At 46.5% G+C, this 21,115-nt stretch overlaps 1 protein-coding gene across 2 annotated transcripts in view; it reads left to right on the top strand.

The window, feature by feature from the left end:
- The first annotated feature begins 295 nt into the window (after positions 1-295).
- Positions 296-21,115, top strand: part of Foxk2 (forkhead box K2) — a 53,212-nt gene continuing 32,392 nt past the window's right edge. Inside the window, exon 1 of one of the 2 annotated variants that reach the window (XM_060386213.1) lies at positions 296-797. In XM_060386213.1, the coding sequence (XP_060242196.1) occupies positions 406-797 (392 nt within the window). In that variant the 5' untranslated portion in view covers positions 296-405. The remainder of the gene's footprint in view (positions 798-21,115) is intronic. The other variant, XM_060386212.1, reaches the window with a different exon arrangement.

Here is a 21,115-nt window from a genome sequence, read left to right as displayed (position 1 = left end):
GCGCAGCCTGGGGAGGACTCCCGGGGCGCGCCGGTGCCCGCCGTGACCTTGGACCCCAGCTCACCCCGCGAACGCGCGCGGCCCCACGCCAGCTCCTCACTCCGCCCCGGGTTTTCCGCGACGCCGCGGCCGACCTGCGTCGCGCGACGCCGCCGGACGTGCGGCGCTCGGCGGCGCGGCTCGCCATTGGTCCGCCCGGGTTGCCCCACTGCGTGCGCCGCGCCCATTGGCCGGCGCGCCCGCCTGTCAGCGCGCCCCGGCGCGCGGCCGCGCGAGCTCCCGCCCTCGCAGCTCTCCTCGCCGGCCGGCGGTCTCCGCGACCGTGCTCGGCTCGCGCGGCCCACGACCGCGCCCGGGCCTCGGCCCGCTAGGGCGCCCGCGCGGATCGGCCCGGCCTCGCAGGCGATGGCGGCCGCGGCGGCGCTCTCGGGCGCGGGCGCCCCTCCCGCGGGCGGCGGGGCCGGGGGCGGCGGATCCCCGCCGGGCGGCTGGGCCGTGGCGCGGCTGGAAGGCCGCGAGTTCGAGTACCTCATGAAGAAGCGTTCGGTGACCATCGGGCGCAACTCGTCACAGGGCTCGGTAGACGTGAGCATGGGCCACTCGAGCTTCATCTCGCGGCGCCACCTGGAGATCTTCACGCCCCCGGGCGGCGGCCATAGCGCGGCCGCCCCGGAACCCGCGCAGCCCCGGCCGGACGCGGGCGGCGACTTCTACCTGCGCTGTCTCGGCAAGAACGGCGTGTTCGTGGACGGGGTGTTCCAGCGGCGCGGGGCGCCGCCGCTGCAGCTGCCGCGCGTGTGAGTGGCGGGCGGGGGCCGCGGCCTGGACTTGACCCACGGTGGCCGCCCCCGGCAGGGAGGGACTCCGACCCCCGGCAGCCGCCCCCGGGGAGGGCGGGCCCGCACCCCTCCCCCGAGCAGGCAGGACCAGAGGACCCTCACCGGCCGCCAGGGCGCAGGGTCAGACCCTCAGCCGGACCTGCCGGTCGCCGTCAGGGAGGGACCGTGACCCGCTACCCGGGAGCAAGGCTAGACTCACCGCCGGGACCCATGCTCTGCCCACGGCCGAGGCCTGACTGAGCCCGACCGACCCTAGCTTGCTCCCTACTGCCAGGACCGGGACCGCGGCCCCGGCACTTGGCTAGGCGTGTCTAACCCGCTGCTGGCCCACTCCCGTCCGCCACACACTGTCAGACCCCATGCACTGGTGTCCCAGCCCACACGGCCCTTTGTCCGGCCTGCGGGACTCCCAGGGCACAGACCATCATTTCTGCCGTCAGCCTTCGGCGCTCCCTCCCATCATCACCTGCGTCGGTGGGTGGAAGTTTTCCGGGCTCTCCGTGCCCACTGGGAGTTTGCGCAAGTTGTTGTAACCATCAGGGAGGGCGCGCTCAAGGGAATGTTCAGCTGTGTGAGGTGGGGGAAATGCCCCGAATTCAAGTAGCTGTCTAAGATGAAGACTAGAAGGCTGTTACCTTCTTCTGTTATTCATGTTCTCAGTCGGGGGAAATTTGAAGGTAGTTTCTTAAGCCTGGCAGTTCTCTTTCCCCAGTGTTTTTGTAGCCTAAAAATGGAAAACTCCAAACATGAAGGATTTAGAAACTGTCCAGACCTTTAGGAATCTGTAGCTAGACAGAGCGTCTTCACCCTGTCATCCCGGCACTCTGGAGGCTGAGGCAGTAGAAGTTCCAGGCTAGGCTGGACTGTGGATAGTACGCTCTAGACCAGTTTGGGTTGCGTAGAGCGACAGGTGAGCCTTGTGGGGAACTCTGGCATGGTCCAAAGCGATTTCATTTGGTTCTGTGGTTGGATAAAATTACCGTTTACTTGAAAAACAGCTTTGCTCTCCAGGAAATGCTAATTATTCCTCAGGAGTTCCTTTCTATATCATTGCTAGGACAGCTTTTGCCATAGACTGAAGTTTTTAATTGCTTTCAGTTTTTGGAGCTACTGGTAAAAAGCTGTGGTTTTAACTTAGGTTGATGTGTGTGTATCCCATATTTCTTAATCTTGGAAGTTGTTCCAGCATGGGACATTGTGCTTGGCTACAAAGTTCATTTATTTAAAAAAAAAAATTTATAGTGTTTGTGGTTAAGAGTACTTGTTGCTCTTGCAGAGAGAGGACTTAGCTTCAATCTGTAGCATCAGCATAACAGCTTGAAACCATTTGTGGCTCTAGTTTTAGGCATCAGATGCCCTCTTCCTAATGCTGTGATCACCAGGGACCCGTATACTACATAGACAAACACAGGCAGAACACGCATGCACATACAATAGAATAAATTTAAAATTGCATTTGTTGCCAGGTGTAGGGTACACACCTTTAATCACAGCCTTCAGGGGCAGAGGCAGGTGGATCTCTGTAAATTGAAGGCCAGCCAGGGCTAACTCCTGTCTCTAAATAAACAAGTGAGTAAATAAACAATGAATTTGTTTCTGTGTGTGCCTTGCTTACCTTTGCCATAGCATACACATGGGAGCCAGAGGACAACTTGCAGAGGCAGGGGGAATCTCGAGGCCAGCCTGGTCTACATAGAGAGTTCCAGGCCAGCCAGGTCTAACCCCTGCCACAAAATAAGCAAAAAAGTAAGTAAATAAGATTACGTTCGCTTCTGTGTGTGCCTTGCTTGCATTTGCACAGCACACACATGGAGGCCAGAGGACAACTTGCTGGATCCCTGTTTCTGCTGTGCGCGTCCTGGGTATCAGATCGTCAGCTGTGGCAGCATGGGCCGGAACCTGGAAGCTGTTTTGCTGGCCTACCAGTGACTTTTTATTGTAATTTTTTTAAAATTTTTAACTTCAATTAAAAACTGTTAGAGTAAACCTTCTAAGCATGTGTTTGTGTTGGTGTGTACACGTGAGGGTAGGGGCATCAAAGAACCCCTGTAGCTGAGCTTGGAGGTTATGAATCATCTGATGTGGGTGCTGGGAACCAGACTGGGGCTTCTGAGGAAGCCCACATGTTCTTAACAACCCATGAGCCATTTCTCCACCACCAAATTTTTTAAATATGTATATTTTAGTTTTATGTGTGTGGATGTTTTACCTGCAAGTATGTGTCTGCATCATGTGTGTGCCTGGTGCCTCGTGTCAGAAGATGGCTTTGGATTCCCTGGAGCTGCAGTTACACACCTGTAAGTCTCCATGTGAATCCTGGGAATTGAACCTGGGTTTTTGAAAGAACAGCCAGTTCTCTTAACCACTGAGCCAACACTCTAGCCACCCAATATTTTTAAATTTTAAACTGATAGCGACACACCCTTAAGAGTGTATAATATACACTGAGGTTGACATTTTTATTTTTGAATTTTTGAGACAGTCTGGCTCTGGAGACCAAGATGATCTTCAGCTGGGATCTTCCTGCCTCCACCCAGGAACTGGGGACACTGCTGCACCTAGTGTGGATACTCTTACTTCATTTTCAGGCGTGTGTCTCTGCAGTCTAGGCAGACTGGAGTTCAGTCTAGTGTTAGGCTGGCCTTGAACTCTTAGTGGATCTCCCACCCAGCTGTTGGGTTTTTTGTTTGTCTGTTTTTTTGTTTTTTTTTTTCCTCAAGACAGGGTTTTCTTTGTGTAGTCCTGGCTGTCTTAGAACTCTGTAGACTGCCCTGCTCTGTAGACCAGGCTGGCCTCAACTCCTTCTGCCACTGCCTCCCCAGTGCTGGGATTACAGATGTGTGCTCCCACTGCCCAGCACCACTAATCCTGAGTGCTGGTGTCTGTCATCTGTATGACTGACTGGCTCTGCTTAGGAATTTTTTTTTTTTCTATTTTGTTTTTGGAGACAGGGTTTCTCAACGTATCCTTGACTATCCTGGACTGGCTTTATAGACCAAGCTGTCCTTGAACTCACAAGAGCTCTGCCTGCCTCTGCCTTCCTGAGTGCTAGGATTACAGGTGTGCCCCAGGGCTCCTGGCTTGGGAATATTTGTAATGTTTGTTTGATTTCACTATTGAATTTAAGTCACTGTACACTGGAAAAAAAAAAAAAGGCAGTCCATGGTTGCTCTAGTATTTTCTGTTTTGCTTTGTTCTTGGAGACAGGTTTTCCCTGTGTGACCTAGAACTAGCTCTGTAGACCAGGCTGGCTTTAGACTCACGGTGATCCACCTGTATCTGACTCCCAGTGCTGGGATTAAAGGCACCACCACCTCCCCACTGGTTGGTCTCATATTTAAATCACCATGATTTTATTCTAGTTCCAACTTTTATATTTGCATTTTATAGTTTTATTTCAAAAATTCAAAGAGGTGCCCTGTCATCTTAGTGCATGCTTTTAATCCTACCCACACGTGGGATGAAAAGGCACGAGGATCTCTTGAGTTCCAGGCTAGCAAGGTCTACAAGTATCACTCTACCTACCTAAGAAAACAAAATTCAAAGGTAATTTGGAAGAATATGAAGTGTGATAGTTTGGGTGTGAAGTATAATGGATCATTGACATAGTATATGCTGCATGTATTTGGCATGCATATTTGGATAGGACTGTCCTGGCTTTGATGAGTACCTTGGTAACTGGTTGGAGAAGTACAGGTGTCTTTGCAGTGGCTGGTGAGCCCTGTGCCACCAGTGCTGTGGATGGGTACCTGGGGTTCAGAATGCATGACAGCAACAGGGGCACGTGTTTTCCCAAAACCAACAGCCCACATGATTCTGCAGGGCCTCATTTTCCAGCCAAGTGTACCAAGCCATATGTAAGGGAATTGTAACTTTTCTGAGACCCTTTGATGTTTTGGAAACACTGGTGCTCTTGGGCTAGGATCTCTGGGGTCTCGGTGGGCAGGTGGAGTAGCTTTTTAGCTTTGAGGGAGCACTAATCTGGTCCCGGAGTAGATGGACTCCCAGTTGGGGGGACCTTGATGGGGAGGGTGCAGCCGCCAAGGATGGGCTGATCTGGACTTGGTGGGACATTGCTTTCACTAGAGTTAAAATGTCCCCTGTAGGCACATCTGTTTGAATATTTGGTCCCCAGGTGGTGGTGCTGTTTGGGGAGGTTTAGAAAGTGCGCCTTGCAGGAACGTGTCACCAAGGTAGGCTTTTCAAATAAGAAGCCTCTCCTAGTTTTGTTTTGCTGGTTGGTTGGTTTTTTTTTTTTTTCCTGCTTCAAGGTCATAGTTGAAGATTTGCTCTCTTAGGTTCCTGCTCCTGCTGCCATGCCTGCTGCCTGTTACTATGCCTTCCACCATGATGAACTTTTATCCCTCTAGATAAAAATAGGCCAAAATAAACCTTTTGTAAGTTTGCCTTTGTTACGGTATTTCATTACAGCAAGAGAAAAGGCAAGGTCCCTTGCTGTCCAGTGACTAAGCTTAGTGCCTAAGACTAAAGAAAGTCTTGAGAAGTCAGTGGGTAGTTGAGTGGGTGGTGGTGCCCGCCTTTAACCCCAGTACTCCGGAGGAACAGGCAGGAGATCTCTTAAGTTCGAGCCCAGCCTGGTCTCCAAAGTAGAGTCCAGGACAGCCAAGGCTACACAGAGAAACCCTGTCTCAAAAAACCAAAGGGAAAAAAAGGAAATAATAAGTCAGTAGGGCCAGAAAGTGGATTTTTTTTCCTGTTGTCATGGTAACAGATTAAATATAACATCAAAATTAGCAATTTTTTTTTCAAAATAAGCAATTTTTGAAACTTCTTTTTTAAAGGATTGTATAGGTGTTCAATCCTGCAGAGCTGGAGTTACAGGTGGTTGTGAGCTGACATGGGTGGTAGGAACCAAATTTGGACCTTCTCCAAGAGCAATGCATTCTCTTAACCCCTGAGCTATCATCCTGGCCCCACCTCCAGCAGCTCATGTGTGTATTTGAAACAGTCTTTCCACATTGGCCTGGGACTCAGATTCATCTGACTCTGCCTCCTGAGTGCCTGGATTAAAGGCATGTGCCACAACGCCCAGCTTAATGGTTTTTATACTTTGAAAATATCAATTATGTAATTTATCTATTTGAGTGTTTCACTGTCATGTGTCTATACCACTTTCATGCCTGGTACCTTCAAAGGCCAGAAAAGGGTGTTGGATCCCCTGAAACTGGGCAACAGACATTCTGAGCCGCTATGTGAGTAGAACCAAACCCAGGTCCTCTGGAAGAGCATACAAACCATCTCTTCAACCCCAGATCCAGAATTTTAATCAGTAGAAGCCTAGACTAATAGCCAACATAAACAGAATGAATTGATTTTACTGTTTTCTAAAACTAATTGTTTTTTGAGAGGGTCTCACTATATACCTTACATTAATGTTTAACTCCATGATTTAACTGCCTTATCTTCTCCAGTGGTAGGATTACAGGTGTTGAGCGGCCTAATCTATTTAATATGCAGAACAGTGCTTATTAAGACAAGGAGCTCCTATTTCCATTTCACACTGACTTTAACTTGCTCTCCACAGTGCTTCATGATATGGCACAGATCTCACATAGATTTTGACTTGAAAATTGTATTTGGTAGGATTGATCATATATGGAGGCTTGCTCTGTTAGTCAGGGAAAACTGGAGAGAGACTGCAGACATTCAGGCAATGGCTTCTGCAGCTTGGCGGGTGAGTGGAAGGAAGGCTTAGTAAGCTGGTCATACTCCTAAAGAGTTGGACAGAACCTTGGTTCTTAGAGAATACTAGTATCTGTAAGGGAAAAGTAAGGAGGGCTGTCAGATAGAGGTGGCCATGAAATAGGACCCTAACTGTTACATGGTGAGGACAGAGGCAGGACGTAGGATGGAGAGTATGTGGGAGAGGGTTAGGAAAGGGTAGAGATGTAAGACCAGAGTTAAAAGTAGAAATCTTGCTCATCAGCAGATTTGCAGCAAACACCCAGCTTGCCTGAAGAGGGAATAGCAGGTGTGACCTGGAAGATAGCTCCCTGCAGAGAAGACCCAAGCAGAGCTGGTCAGCACACCTCCTTGGCAAGGCTTGGGTGTTTGCTCACCAAGGGCTGTGAGCTTGGTTGAGATGACCTTGCTTAGTAACTCTTGCTTAGCTGAGCAGATAAGAGCCTGGACTCAGGACCAGGACCTAGGGAAGTTGGTGAACACACTGCTCCGCTGTGCCAACAGTTGCTTTTCATGGCTGCCACCTAGTTTTTAGAAAAGCTCCAAATGCACACTCAGCACACTGGCGCATTTCATGACTGGTTCATGGACATTGGGAGGGTAGACAATCACTCTGAAATGGTCATTTCAGGGTGTGAGAACCGTCAGCAGCCCAGGGGTTTGTTGGACTGTCCAGTGGTGAGACCCCTTTCCTTGCTGCAGGAGCCTCTATACCTGTGTCTTTGGATGATGTATGTTTTTGGGTTTTTCTGAGACAATATGTAGGTCTCAATATGTAGCCCTGGCTGCCTTGGAAATTGCTGTGTAGACTGTAGATCACGTTGGCCAGAAATTTACAGAAATCAGCCTGCCTCCGCCTCCGCTTGTGCCTCCTGAGTCCTGGCATTGGTGGTGTGTGCTGCCATGCCCAGCAGTTTTTAAAACCGCGTTTCTTTGTGTATATGTGTCTGCGTGCATGCCACACGGTGCACACGTGGAGGTCAGAGGACAGTGGCCAGAATCATTTTTCTTTCTACTGGGTTCAGGGTTGAACTACCCCCAGTGTTCATTGGAATGCTTACTTGCTAGTGTAGGCTTCCTTAGATTTAAGCAATTTACATTTTTGGCGTTTGTTTTTTTTATCCAGCATTTTGTGAGCATGGGTGTCATTGCTTGTGCATGGAGGTCAGGACAATTTCTTTCTCCTGCTAAGATAGAGTTCTCTTGTTTCTGCTGCGTTTTCCACTGCAGTCTGGCCTGTGAGCTGCTAGGTGATTCTTCTGCCTCCACCTCCCATCTCACTGCGATTCAGATGAAACTGCTGTCTTTGGCCTTGTGTATAGGTTTGGGAATCAAACAAGGTCGTCGGGCTTGCCGTGGCAAGCTGCTACTTGCTGAGCCGTCTCCTGGCCCCAGCTCTTTAAATTTTATCTATCTGTGAATTTGGGTCAGAGTTTCTCTGTGTAGCTCTGGCTGTTCTGGAACTCAGTAGACCAGGCTGGCCTCAGACTTAGAGACATCAACCTGCCTCTGCCTCCTAAGTGCTGGGTTTCCTGGACTCAGGTTTTTTTTGGTTTTTTTTTTTAATAATTTATTATTTTATGTGCATTTAGTGTAAAGGTGTCAGAACACTTGAAATTCACATTATAGACAGTTGTGAGCTGCCATGTGGGTGCTGGGAATTGAACCCTGGTCTATTGGGAAGAGCAGACAGCGCACTTAGCCACTGAGCCATCTCTCTACCCCCATGGCCTCAGTTTTTAAAAGAAAGTATTTCTTTATCTTCTGTATGCGTATGTGTGTGCTTGTGCCATGGTGTGTGTATGGTTTGTGCATGAGCAGTCAGTACAATTTGTGGAAGTTAATCCTATATGAGTTCTGGGACCAACAGGCTCCATGTGCCTTTTCCTGCTGAGCCATCAGTTTTTAACTTTGAGACAAGGTCTCTTTTCATATTCCTGGAGCTCACTTGGTAGACCAGGCTAGCCGTGAATTCCCAGAGATCTGCCTGGCCCTACCTCCCAAGTTCTGGGATTACAGCTGTACACCACACACCCAGCCAGTCTGTAACATATTTTGAGAAACAAGTCTGTGTCTTGTTGCTTAGGATAGTCACTTGTATACCTCCTGGCTGGTAGCAAGAACAGGTTCTTGGATAGACAGTAGCCATATTCCACACTTAGCCTTTCTGGGTTCTGTTCCCTCCTTTGTGATCGGGATGAGTGTCTCTGCCCCAACACAGTTGGATCGTGTTTGTGTCCGTTCTGGGCACCTGAGGCCGCATTTGTTTTGGCCATCCTAGTCCTTAGTTTGGTGCTGGTAGTATGGTCCTGAGGGGCCATGAGGCTCTAGGTTGGCAGCACTGTGGATCCAGTGAGAAGGGAAATGGAGGACTGCTTTGTGTGCAGCCTCAACGCAGGCCTGCTTGCTTACCAGCCTGCACCTTTGCTCAGGTTCTGTTCTTTCCTTTTAAATTCATTTATTGTCCATACACTGTTCTGTCTGCATGTACACCTGTACACCAGAAGAGGGCACTAGATCTCAACTATAGATGGTTGTGAGCCACCGTGTGGTTGTTGGGAAGTGAACTCAGGACCTCTGGAAGAGCAGCCAGTACTCCTAACTTCTGAGCCATCTCTCCAGCCCCTCTTTTCTTTTTTTGAATTTTATTTATTTTACGTGTGTAGGATGTTTTGTATACATACATGTATATACCACATGACTGCCTTATGCCCACAGAGGCTAGAATGGGCATTGGATTCCTTGGGACTGGAGTTAGAGAAGTTTGTGGGTGCTAGAAATTGAATCTGGGTCCTTTGGAAGAGCAACCAATACTCTTAACTCATGATCCGTCTCTCCAGCTCTATATTTAATTTTTAAGCTTGATGTTTTCATTTAATTTTACAGTTTACTTTCCTGTTAGGGGAGAAAGGAGCTACTGGTTTTGAGCTTGCAGGGTTGTGTTCTTCAGAGAGAAAACAGTGTCTAGTTGTCTTTTGGGGTGGTTGTTTTGGTTTGGTTTGGTTCGGTTTTTGAGATAGGGTCTCACTCTGTGTAGCTCAGGATAGCTTTGAATTTGTGATGATCCTTCTGCCACTTACCATCCTGAATGCTGGGATCACAGGCATGTGCCGTCCTACCTGGTTCAGCAGCCCCTTGTATTGGCAAGTTTAGAGAGCAAGAGGGCTCCTTGCTGTCCACAGCACTTTGTAATTTGTTGTTGTCATCTTGAGTTCTAATTCCTCTTCTCACACTGCTTTTTCCTCTAATAGTCTTCCAGAGTCGGTACCAAATCCCAAACAGACTTTCAGTCCCTGGAAATAAGGCACAGCATAGTTGGTATTTGTGGTGTTAACTGCTGGTTTGACATTGCTGTTATACAAACATGTTCAGGTGCTGATATTGTAGGATGGGATTCCAGTTGGATGTGGCCCCCGTTGGCTCTCCTTCCATGTTGGAGAAGGCCCCTCTAGACCCCCAGCTGGATGTGGCCCCCGCTGGCTCTCCTTCCATGTTGGAGAAGGCCCCTCTAGACCCCCAGTTGCAGAAGCACAGCACCTTTACCTGTGAATCTGCTAATGCCACCCACACCACACACACTTGTTACTGCAAATGAGAGCACCGTTTGTGTGTCGGTGTGTGCCAGGGCCAACCTTGGGCGAGGTTGCTTGGATGCTGCAGACATGCTTCAGGCAGGGTTCTCTCACTGGGGCCCTGGCTCTGCCTCCCTGGTGCTGGAATTAAAAGTGCTGGCCACTCCATCTGGCTTTTTTACGCGGTGGTGTTGGACTCGGGTCCTCACGATCGGAAAGTGGGTCCTTAGGAAACTAACTCTCCAGCATCTCAAAAAAGTTTTTTGCTTTTTTTTTTTTTTTTTTTTTTTAAGACAGGGTTTCTCTGTATAAAACCCTGGCTGTCCTGGACCAGGCTGGCCTTGAACTCACAGAGATCTGCCTGCCTCTGCCTCCTGAGTGCTGGGATTAAAGGTGTGCCCCACCACACCCGGCTATCCAAAAAGTTTTGTTTTAATTGCAGTTCCAATTTTTGGAAATCGTATGTACTGGATAGTTTTATGTCAACCTGACACAAGTAAAGTCTTCTGAGAGGAGGGAACCTCAATTAAGAAAATGCCTCCATAAGATTGTACTGTAAGCGGGCCAGGCAAGCCTGTGGGGCATTTTTAAAGTAATGGTTGATGGGAGAGGGCCCAGCCTATTGTGAGTGGGGCCATCCCTGGGCTGGTGGTCCTGGGGTCTGTAAAAAAGCAGGCTGAATAAGCCATGAGGAGAAAGCCAGTAAGCAGCACCTTCCATGGCCCCTGTATCAGCTCCTGCCTCTAGGTTCCTACTGTGCTTGTGTTCCTGTCCTGACTTCCTTTGAGGATAAAATGTGACCTGGAAGCAGAAGCCGAATGTGCTTCCTTTCTCAAGTTGTTTTGGTCATGGTGTTTAGTCATAACAATAGTAACCCTAATTAGGACTTCATAAATCTAATTTTCTACCCTAATTATAACACCTAACCATCCTACCCAGTATTCATTCTCTCTCTCCTTCTCCCTTTCCTTTCTCGCTCCCTCCCTCATTTGAGACAGGGTCTCACTACATAGCCTTGGCTGCCCTGTAATTCTACCATGCTAGTCTCAGACTCAGAGATCTATTGGCCTCTGCCTCCTGGGTGTTGGAATTAAGGGCATGCACCACAATGCCAATATCCTCTTCAGTTTAATGAAGTTTATCTCACAGGCTAGGTTTTCTGAGACCTGTTGGTACTTCCTAGGTGAAGTAAAGAAGTGAACATGTGTTGAAGTCACTGTCTATGTTCAGATCCCAGATATTTCTTACAAATGACAAGCATTAAATGAGCAAAAGATTTCTTCATATCCAAAAGAGTATAAAAATGAATAAAAAACAGTTCAGAACTCTTGGTATGCATAAATTACCCCAAATTATTGTTGTGCTGTCTGTCCTTGCAGAGTAGCACCATTCACACGTATTAACTAACTACAAGAAAGAATGGTGGAAAATTCACTTCTAGCTGACTCTATGACTGTCCCACCTTTGTATTCTCTTAATGACTGCATTCACACAGTCACGTTAACTGTAGGCATTTGAGGGCATGCTCTCCCTTCACTGTGAACTCCCTTGAGACCTCAACAGAGAGATGCCACAGTTTTGCCCCCACAACAGTGTCTGACTTTTGCCTGTAACAAAAACTGCTCTGGTCCCTGGTTAGATCCTCCTGTGGAGGGAAGCTGAGAACTGAGTCCTGAAGTCCTTTGTTAGCAGATCTGAGCAGACTAGATGACAGCCTGCTGAATTTTGGGGGGATTTTTTTTTTTTTTAGAGAAAATCTGAAAAGACTCCAAGGTCAAGGTCGAGTTCAATATTTGTGACAGTTACGTTGAAGCCTCAAAAGGTGATTTCAAAGTAACTTGGAAAAAAGTTTTGTAGTTCTGAAAGAACCTAAAATCCCAAACCTCCAACAAGTGATTGGGTTTTGGTGTTGGTGTGTATTTCTGTGTTTATATAAATGGTGCCTGGCTAGAGCCCTGATAGCTTTCAACGGTACATGCCTTTTCTAAACTCGGAGAAGGAGCCGGGAAGTGTGCGGGGCCTGTGTGAGACATTAGTGGATTTCTCACATAATGCCCTGCTGTTGTGATTGGAACAGAAGCTCTGTCCCAAGGCAGTTCTTCACTAGGCATTTACTTTTGTCCGCTTTACTTTAGGTTGACAGTGTTCCAGACACACTGACGGTTAATGAGGGTCAGCACCAATTGGAGTTTCACTTTTGCCACCCTGGTTTCCTGGAGGGAGGGTGGAGTGGTTAGATAGGCATTAGGGTCACCATAGCTATATTAAGTGATTGTTATTCACGATCCTGAGACTCACTCAACTGCAGTAGCAAAACTCATCTTCTGGTTCTCTCAAACAGAATAGACACAGGTTTGCTAGAGACAACTAGAAGAGCTGTAAAAATGCTTTGTTTCTAAACTGTTACAGGGGTCATTTTTGTGGCCATCTGTGCTTGGTGCAGAAACTGTGGCATAAAGGTTAGCTGTCCATCCTGCTTTGTCTGCTGTTCCTGCTCTCCTGGATATATCCTGAATACACCTAAATAGCCACTCAGGTTCTCTTTCTGGAGCTGTGACCTGAGACCTCCCCTAGATCAAGGGATTTAGTGGGACTCAGGTGTTTCCTAGTGAATTGTTCAATGCAAGCTTTAAAAAAAGTCTGTATTCAGTGTGTATGGGTCTGTGCACAATGCTGTCATATATACACACACACACACACATGGTTAGAGGGTTCAGAGTGGGGATGCACGTGCGTGCGCGCACACACACACACAACTTTATAGAGGTTAGAGGACAACTCATGGAAATTAGTTCTCTTTACTATAGGAACTCCAGAGGTAGAACTCAGGTTGGCAGGCTTGGCAGCCAGTGCCCTTACCTGTGCCCTCCCTGGCCCTTGATGCAGGCTTTTTGGTTTGCTTTTTTTTTTTTTTTTTAAAAAAAAACAGGGTTTTTTTGGTATATCCCTGGCTGTCCTGGAACTCAGTCTTTAGACCATGTTGGCCTCAAACTCAAATCCACCTGCCATTGCCTCTCGGTGCTGGGATTCAAACCATGCACCACCAGCACATTGACATAGGTGTCTGTCTGTCTATCGATCTGTCTGTCTATCTATCGATCTATCATCTTTTCAGACATAGGCTTTTAGAATTTGACTTTTGGGGGATAGAGAGATGGCTCAGCAGTTAACGTTGGCTGCTCTTACAGAGGACCTGAATTTGGTTCCTAGCACTCTCCCCAAAATCATTGTATAGACACAGACACAAAAATAAAAATAAAATTTAGAGGCAGGAGAAGGTCTCTGAGTTCAAGGCCAGCCTGGTCTACAAAATTACAGGCCAGTCAGTGAGAGCCTGTCTCAAAAAAAAAAAGTCTTAGAACAACAAAACTTGGGAGGTGGCTAGAGAAAATGGCTCAGCAATTATGAGCACTTACTTCCTGCTCTTGCAGGGGACCCAGTGTTTGTTCTAAGACCCACAAGTGACTGTAATTGCAGTTTCAAGGGATCCATTGCCCCTGTCTGCCTTCTGGGCACCAGGCATGAACATGGTACATGAGTGTGCCTACCAGCAAGCGCCCCTACCCATCCGGTGAGAGCAAACTCTTAAACCAGACTGTGGGGTTGACCCATCAGGTGAGAGCAAACTCTTAAACCAGACTGTGGGGTTGACCCATCAGGTGAGAGCAAACTCTTAAACCAGACTGTGGGGTTGACCCATCAGGTGAGAGCAAACTCTTAAACCAGACTGTGGGGTTGACCCATCAGGTGAGAGCAAACTCTTAAACCAGACTGTGGGGTTGACCCATCAGATGAGAGCAAACTCTTAAACCAGACTGTGGGGGTTGGCGGTGCTGTAGAAGACAGGACTATTACAGACGGTTCACCTTTGATTCAATAACTATGTCTGCTTTTAGGGAGTCAAACCCACCACCTCACAAGTGTGTGTGTGTCCTACCACTGATCTACACCCTCAGTCAGGCCCGCTGCCTGCCTGAGGGTCTCACTCTGTACACCAGGCTGGCCTCAAATTTGAGATCTGCCTGTGCCTCTCTTTTTGGGGATTAATGATGTGGGGTGCTATGTCCAGCCACCTGTTTCTGTTTTGGCCAATGACGGTCTATCCAAAGTGGCTTTTGTTCTGGTACTATGTGCTTTAAAGCTAAAGGTGGCTGATCTACTGGAGAGGCAGCCTGTAAGCCTGGGCACACAGGCAGAACGCTTCTTTGAGTAAGCGAACCTGTGTATCGGATGGGGCTAGAACTGGTGAAACGGTTTCTGGTCTGTTAGAGGAACGGGGCAGACCTGCTGTTGGTCTCATGGGCTGGATAGACACACTTGGTCTTCCCTGTGTCCCTGCCAGCATTGCTTGTTTTTGCTTCTCCCACAGACCTTGTGTAAGTGGCCCCTGTCTGACCTAGATTCCATCTTAACGTCCTGGCTGGGAGTAGGGTATGGTGGTCTTTGTTTATTTTCTTATTCTTTCTGTTTATTGTCCCTGCAGAGCCCTGGGGCGACGATCCTGAGTGTCCATCTGGAGCATACCCTTCTCCCAGGCCTTTTCCAGTCTCCACACTGTCCTGGTGGGACCAGCCTGAGTTTAGTGACTCGGTAGCTCGACTTTCCCTCACCTTCCCTGTTTCTTACAGAATGTGGTCAAACTAGTGGAAATTAGCTTCTCAGAAATAAGAACATTATTCCTTTAGTTTATTTACTTTGTTTTGAAACAGTCTCTGGGTAGCCCGGGCTGATTGGAGAAGGCCATGCTGTCTGTACTCCTGCTGCGGTCCTGCCTCTGCCTCCTGAGTGTTAGCGCTGACACGCTTGTTCTCTGTCCTAAGTGTGTTCTTCCTCTTTTTTTTTTTTTTTTTTTTTTAAATACAGGGTCTCTGTGTAGCCCTGGCAATTCTGGTACTCTCTATAGCTCAAGGCTGGCCTTTAAGTCAGATCTAGCTGCTTCTGTCTCCTGAGTGCTGGGATTAAAGGGGTGAGTTCCTAACCCGTATTTCTTTCTTCTTAAATAATTTATGTTGTTTTTAATTGTTTGTATGTGTGTCTATATATGCATGTGCCCAGGGAGGTCAGAGGTGTCAGATACCCTGGAGCTGGAGTTGTAGATGGTTGTAAATCATTCCCGATTTCATTGCTGGACCTGAACTCTGAGCCTGGAAGTTAGTACACTCCCTTAACCACTGAGCCAATTTTTCAGCCCCCAGATTTTAATCCATTTGTTTTTGGGTTTTTGTTTGTTTGTTTGTTTGTTTTTTGAGGCAGAAACTCACTGTGTAGCTCAGGCCAGGCTTGAACTCTCAGTGATCCTCCTACCTCAGCTTCCCAAGTCCTGGAACTGCAGACATGCTTGGCTAAGGAATGTTTTTTAACAGAATCTAAGTCATTTGATTTTTACCAATAAAGCCAGATGCTGGGGGGAAAGCCTGCTAGCTCAAAAAGGCAAAGAAAGCTCCCAGCTGAGCTTCCTCCTCAGCCAAAAGGAAAAGGAAATCTTCACGCTGTCTCCTAAACCCCTCAAAGAGAATGTCCCTCCCTTCTACTTCCTGTGCATCTCTCTCTCCATCCTCCTGACGACTTCTTACTGTTTTTTTTTTTTGTTGTTTTTTTTTTTTTTGAGTATGTTCATCTCCTGTCAGCTGATTGCTTGCTCTGCCTCTTGACCTGTGACTGACTTAATTTAATCCTGTTTACAAGCAGAAAACTCTTGGAATAAAGATGTGTGCTAGGGCTGAGCCACACCACAACTAGAAACAGAATTTTCCAGTAAACAGCATAATCTCACAGGGTTCACACTGTGAGGAAATATCTTGTAGCATTTCACCCCCCCCCTTTTTTTCTAAATAAAAAGGAAAATTTTAACTCTTAATACAATAAAACTATTTACAATAATGAAGCTATTTCTGCCACGCTTTACACAATGTCCAGCTTGGTTGTATTCGGCAGCTTTAGGATTAAGTATTTTTTTTTAAAAATAATGTATTTTTTATTTTATGGGCATTGCCTGAATGTATGTCTGTGTGAAGGTGTAAGATCTTGGAGTTATAGTTAGTTGTGAGTTGCAATATGGGTGCTGGGAATTGAACCTGGATCCTCAGAAAGAAGAGTCAAACTCTTAACCGCTGTGCCATCTCTCCAGTCTCCTATGAACTCAGCGATGAATGTCCTGGGCAGTTTGTGGTCTGAAGCTGATCTTGGGGTGGTGTCTGTCAGCTTCATGACAGTGCTGCCCTGGTAGAACACAGCAGTCAACCCGAAGCTGTCCCCTGGTGGCACAGAACCTGGCAGCAGCAGAACATGGGGCTGCTTTGCCCAGCGCTAGTTAGAATACCACAGTCCAGGCCAGCTCGGCATTTCAAGGCCCCATCATCTTCCTGGAGACCCCAAAGGTTACTGTTAGCAGTGGTCACGGCTTATTGTAGAAAATGCAAACATTTTAAATGTTATTTTCAGCAGATCTCTGGAAAGATTGAGGACCACAATCTGTTAAGTACATCTGAGGCACACAAACCTTGTTCTTAGTTACCTGCTTCAGACTCAAACCTAGAAGCACGTACCGGAAGCTAGATGAGGCTTATTTCTAGAATTGGCTAGTACTCTGTATGACTGTTGCTGTCTCCACAGAAAATTATGTATACATAATAATCATAGATTTTGAAATACTTTTTATACCTTAAGAAAAGTTTTAGAACTGGGCAGTGGTGGTGCACAAACCTCAACATGTATGAGGCGGAGGCAGGCGATCTCGTGAGGCTAACCCAGTCTAGAGAGAGTCCAGGACAGGCCATTCCACACAGAGAAACCCTGTCTCAAAAAAAGAAAAAGGAAAGTTCTAAAGAATCAAATGAAAACTAGAAGATTATGAGATTAGTGGTAATAGAATAGTCCCTTGGTTTTTGTTTTCCTTTGTCTCATACCAGGTGGCTCTCATGAGACAGAGATTTTGGGTTTCCCTTTAACAAGCATTTGTGGGTTTAGAGGACAGCCACACTTCAACCCCAAAGCCAGCTTTACTTTTTAATTGACTTGGGCCCTCGAAGACCACTTGCCGCTTATGTCTGTAGAGGGCAGCAGAGACAAGCAGGAGGTGGGCCAGACCACTTGGCCAGGTACTCTCTTTCTTGGGACATTTCCCCTGATGATCTGCCTTTCTTCTTCAGATGTTTCACTCGTCCAGCGGGCTCCAGATTCCTTAGTTGGGTGTGTCTTTCCTGGCAAGAGACGAGCAAAACTGCCCCAACCCTAACTTTGGGGGTGGGGAGGGTTCATTTTTGCCAGGTTATATCTTTCTAGGAGAAAGTACTTTTTGGCAAAAGGAAAAATACTATCTTCCAACTGAAAATTTAAAATAATTCTTTTGAAAATTTAAAATTAAATATACTTTAGTATGTGTGGATAAATATACCTATATTCCCCTTTCTTAAGGTTTAAATGTATTTAGATCACAAAGGATATTCACTTTGAATTTCAGTCTGCCTGAAATTTGAAAGTGGCTTTTAAATTTAAATCACTATAATTTGTTTCTTTTCTTTTTTCAATAAGTTTCCTTCCTTCCCTTGTTCCTTCTACCCTTCCTTCCTTCCTTCCTTCCTTCCTTCCTTCCTTCCTTCCTTCCTCTGTCTATCTATCTATCTACCTACCTACCTACCTACCTTCCTTTATGATTTTTCAAGACAGGGTTTCTCTGTAGCCTTGGTTGTCCTGGACTCACCTTGTAGACTAGGCTGGGCTCAAACTCACAGAATTCTGCCTGCCTCTTCCTCCTGAGTGCTGGGATTATAAGCGTGTGCCAGTGCACCCAGCTCCTTTTTATTAACTCATGCACAACTACTTGTCTTCTGGTTTGTTGAAGCAGTAAGTCAGACAGCACACAGTAACCTGTCAAAGTGGCTAGGCATGAAAACTCCAGCACCACATCCATTGGAAGGACACTTTCTTGATGGAGCGGACTGATGTTCCTGTTTTCATCCACCTTGGAGTATTTCAGGACAGCCAGCTTAACCTTCCTCTGTGCTTGTTCTTCTTGGGTGTGCTGTAAGACTTCTTCCTTTTCTTGGCACCACCATGAAGTCTCAACACAAGATGAAGGGTGGACTCCTTTTGAATGTTACAGTCAGACAAAGCATGGCCATCTTGCAGCTGCTTACCAGCAAAGATCAGTCTCTGCTGATGAGGAGGAATTCCTTCCTTATTCCGGATCTCAGCCTTTACATTTTCTGTAGTGTCCAAGGGTTCAACCTCAAGCACAAGGGTCTTCACAAAGATCTGCATCTTGGTTTTGGCTCCACTGCAGGTGGCAGATCGGAAGGGAAGATAAATCACTATAATTCTTAGGTGCCTGCTTCTGTCTCCCAAGTACTGGGATTAAAAGTGAAGCAACTGCCAGGCTATGGATTCCTTGTAATAGCTGTGGATCCTTGTATAGATCCTTGTAGTAGTCACAGTGTTGCCCTGCTTTCATTGCTTCTCCATTTGCCTGTATATTTTAGTGTTAGGAGTAGAGTTTTAAGGTCTTTGAATGGTAATCCATCATTCTTGCTGGTTTAATCTGAATTGGTTCCCTGGCAAATTTTAATATTCTAGTCTTAATTAAACATGATGCCAGCTGAGTCGTGGTGGCTCACATCTTTAATCCTAGCACTTGGGAGGCCGAGACAGGCAGGATCTGAAATTTTTAGACAATAAGGTGCAGGCTTGTTCTGTTTGTTTGTTGTTTTTAAGTGAAGTTTGCTACCCAGGTCTGTCTTAGGAAGAGAATTCTAGTTCCTTATTTTGACTGGGTTAGTAATATTTTTTTCTCTTGGATTGGGTGAATGGGAAATTATTGTTATCTTTATCTGTGGGAGGTGAGGAACAGCCTGGCTTACTGTTCCATTTGCCATCAGACCTGTGGTAGATTTTCTGTACCAAGCAAACCAGCTTCTCTAGTCTAGGTTCTTGGACCTGCATTTTGCTATGGATTGGATAATGCAGGCAGAGGTACCTACTTGACTGTTTTTGAGAAGTTGCTAGGAATCCTGGTGTTGGTATCATCTCAGAAAAGGGTGGGTGGGTGATGCACAGGGTTGGTGGTAGGAAACTGAAACTGGGTGGACTAGACCGTACATGATGCTAAAGTTGGCATAGAGTAGGAACAGTTGAATATTGGAAAATAAAACTAAGACAAATGAAATGTCATTTCTTGTTGTCAAGTTAATACACAGTGGATAGCTTGAGATATTCACTTTTAGAATGAAATTTTGTTCATTTTGTAGTACTTTGGGAAGGGATCAAACCTAGGTCCTCATACATCGCAGGAAAACATTCTACCAACTGAGCCATTTTAGCCCTAGGAGGGAATCTTCTGTTTTGTGTTTTAGTCTTTTATTTTATTTTATTTTATTTTGAGACAAGGTTTCAGTGTGTAGCCCTGTCCTGGAACTCTCCTTGTAGACCATTCTGGCCTTGAGATAACAGATCGGTCTCCTGAGTGCTAGGATCACAGGGTGCTTGTGTACTCTTGTTAGCATGGAATATTTAAGCAGCTTTGGGGATTGGAAATAAGATTGTGGTGTGATTACTTAACTTCCTTGTCTTTTTCTTCTTGGTGGTCTTTTGTTCGCTGAGCCACAGAAAGCATTTGGGTGGAGCCCCTCCTGCCTCCAGGTTAACCTGTACAGTGGCCTGGATGTCCTTTCCCTTGTTACTCACACTGGTGGCCTAGAACCTCCTGCATTACTCCTTGAACTCTCTCTCTTCTCCTGGACTTGCTGTGCTGTGGCCCACTCTTGGGCTCAAGAGGACTGCTGGCTCTCTTTCCTCTGTGTGGTATCATTTTCTCCATTTACTTGGCACCCCCTGCTACTTAGGATTTCTGTTCCTGTAGGACCAGCCACCAGGTCAAATCCTTTTCTAAATTGTCTATTCATGCCACTTGAGGGAAGGAATCACCTCAGCAAATAAGTTTCAAGTTTGTATGTTTTAATAGTTTCATGTTTAACTGACAAGACTGACAGCAGAGATCACTTGTAGAGAGCATTTGCAGATTTTCCTACTGTGCTTGGTTTTGTTTAGTGTAAAACCCGTTGTTCTAAGGAACAATGGCCACTTTCTAGGGTTGTGAAAACCGTAAGAATTTTTTTCTTACCTGAAAGAACCTTACTGGGTGTACGTGGCATGGACGATTCTGCATGTGACCTCTCCTTGGAAGTCCTTGGGATAGATTCTTAAAGCTCCAGAGTTGGAGCCCGAATGTGTTTCTGTGTGCGGCACAAGCTCACTCTAGCTTTGCTTTCTAGGTCATATTGTGTGGCAGGTGAAGTGTCTTCTAGAGTGGGGTTAGGTAAGAGTAAAGTGCTTGTTGAAGAAACTAAAGATATGAGTTATCTTGAGAGACAATTTAGAATTAGGATTCTCCATGATAAAGAATTTAAACTTCTCAACTTATGAATTTGTATTTGTTATAAATTAATACAGATGAGTGACAATCATATGTGACCTCTCAAAGAAGATCAAAGTTTTCTAATGTGTATGAGTGTTTTGCCTGCATGTATGTGTTGTGTTTTGCATGTTTACCATGGAGACCATAAAGAGATGCTGGAATTTAATTTTTATTTATTTATTTATTTATCTATCTATCTATTTATTTTTGGGCCTAACTTGGGTCCTCAGCAAGTCTTTTAGCGTTTATTTACTTTTCAAGAATCTTAAAAGTAAGGCAGTCCAGACTGGCCTTGAGCTCAGGTATGTGAGGGTAACCTTGAACTCCATCTCCCCTCTCCCCGCCTCCCGGGCTGTGATTATAGGGTTGTGCTGTTAAAATAAATGGTTCTGTTAATGGCCTGTATCCTGAGTGCATGTTCCTTTCTGACGCTGGGTGTCCGGAACTGGAGTGGGTGTGAGAACTCTGGGATCTGCCTGCCTCTGCCTCTGCCGCGCTGGGATTAAAGGAGTGCATCACCACCTCCTGGCTGAAATGACAGACTTTTTTTGCAGTTACAGGTTCAGTGTATGAAGGGTTAAGGAAATCCTTTA

This window comes from Meriones unguiculatus, chromosome 7, assembly GCF_030254825.1.
Source record: "Meriones unguiculatus strain TT.TT164.6M chromosome 7, Bangor_MerUng_6.1, whole genome shotgun sequence".
In the NCBI taxonomy this organism is placed as follows: domain Eukaryota; kingdom Metazoa; phylum Chordata; class Mammalia; order Rodentia; family Muridae; genus Meriones; species Meriones unguiculatus.
Note: the sequence above shows the minus strand (reverse complement) of the source record. Positions and strands in the feature narration are given on the sequence as shown.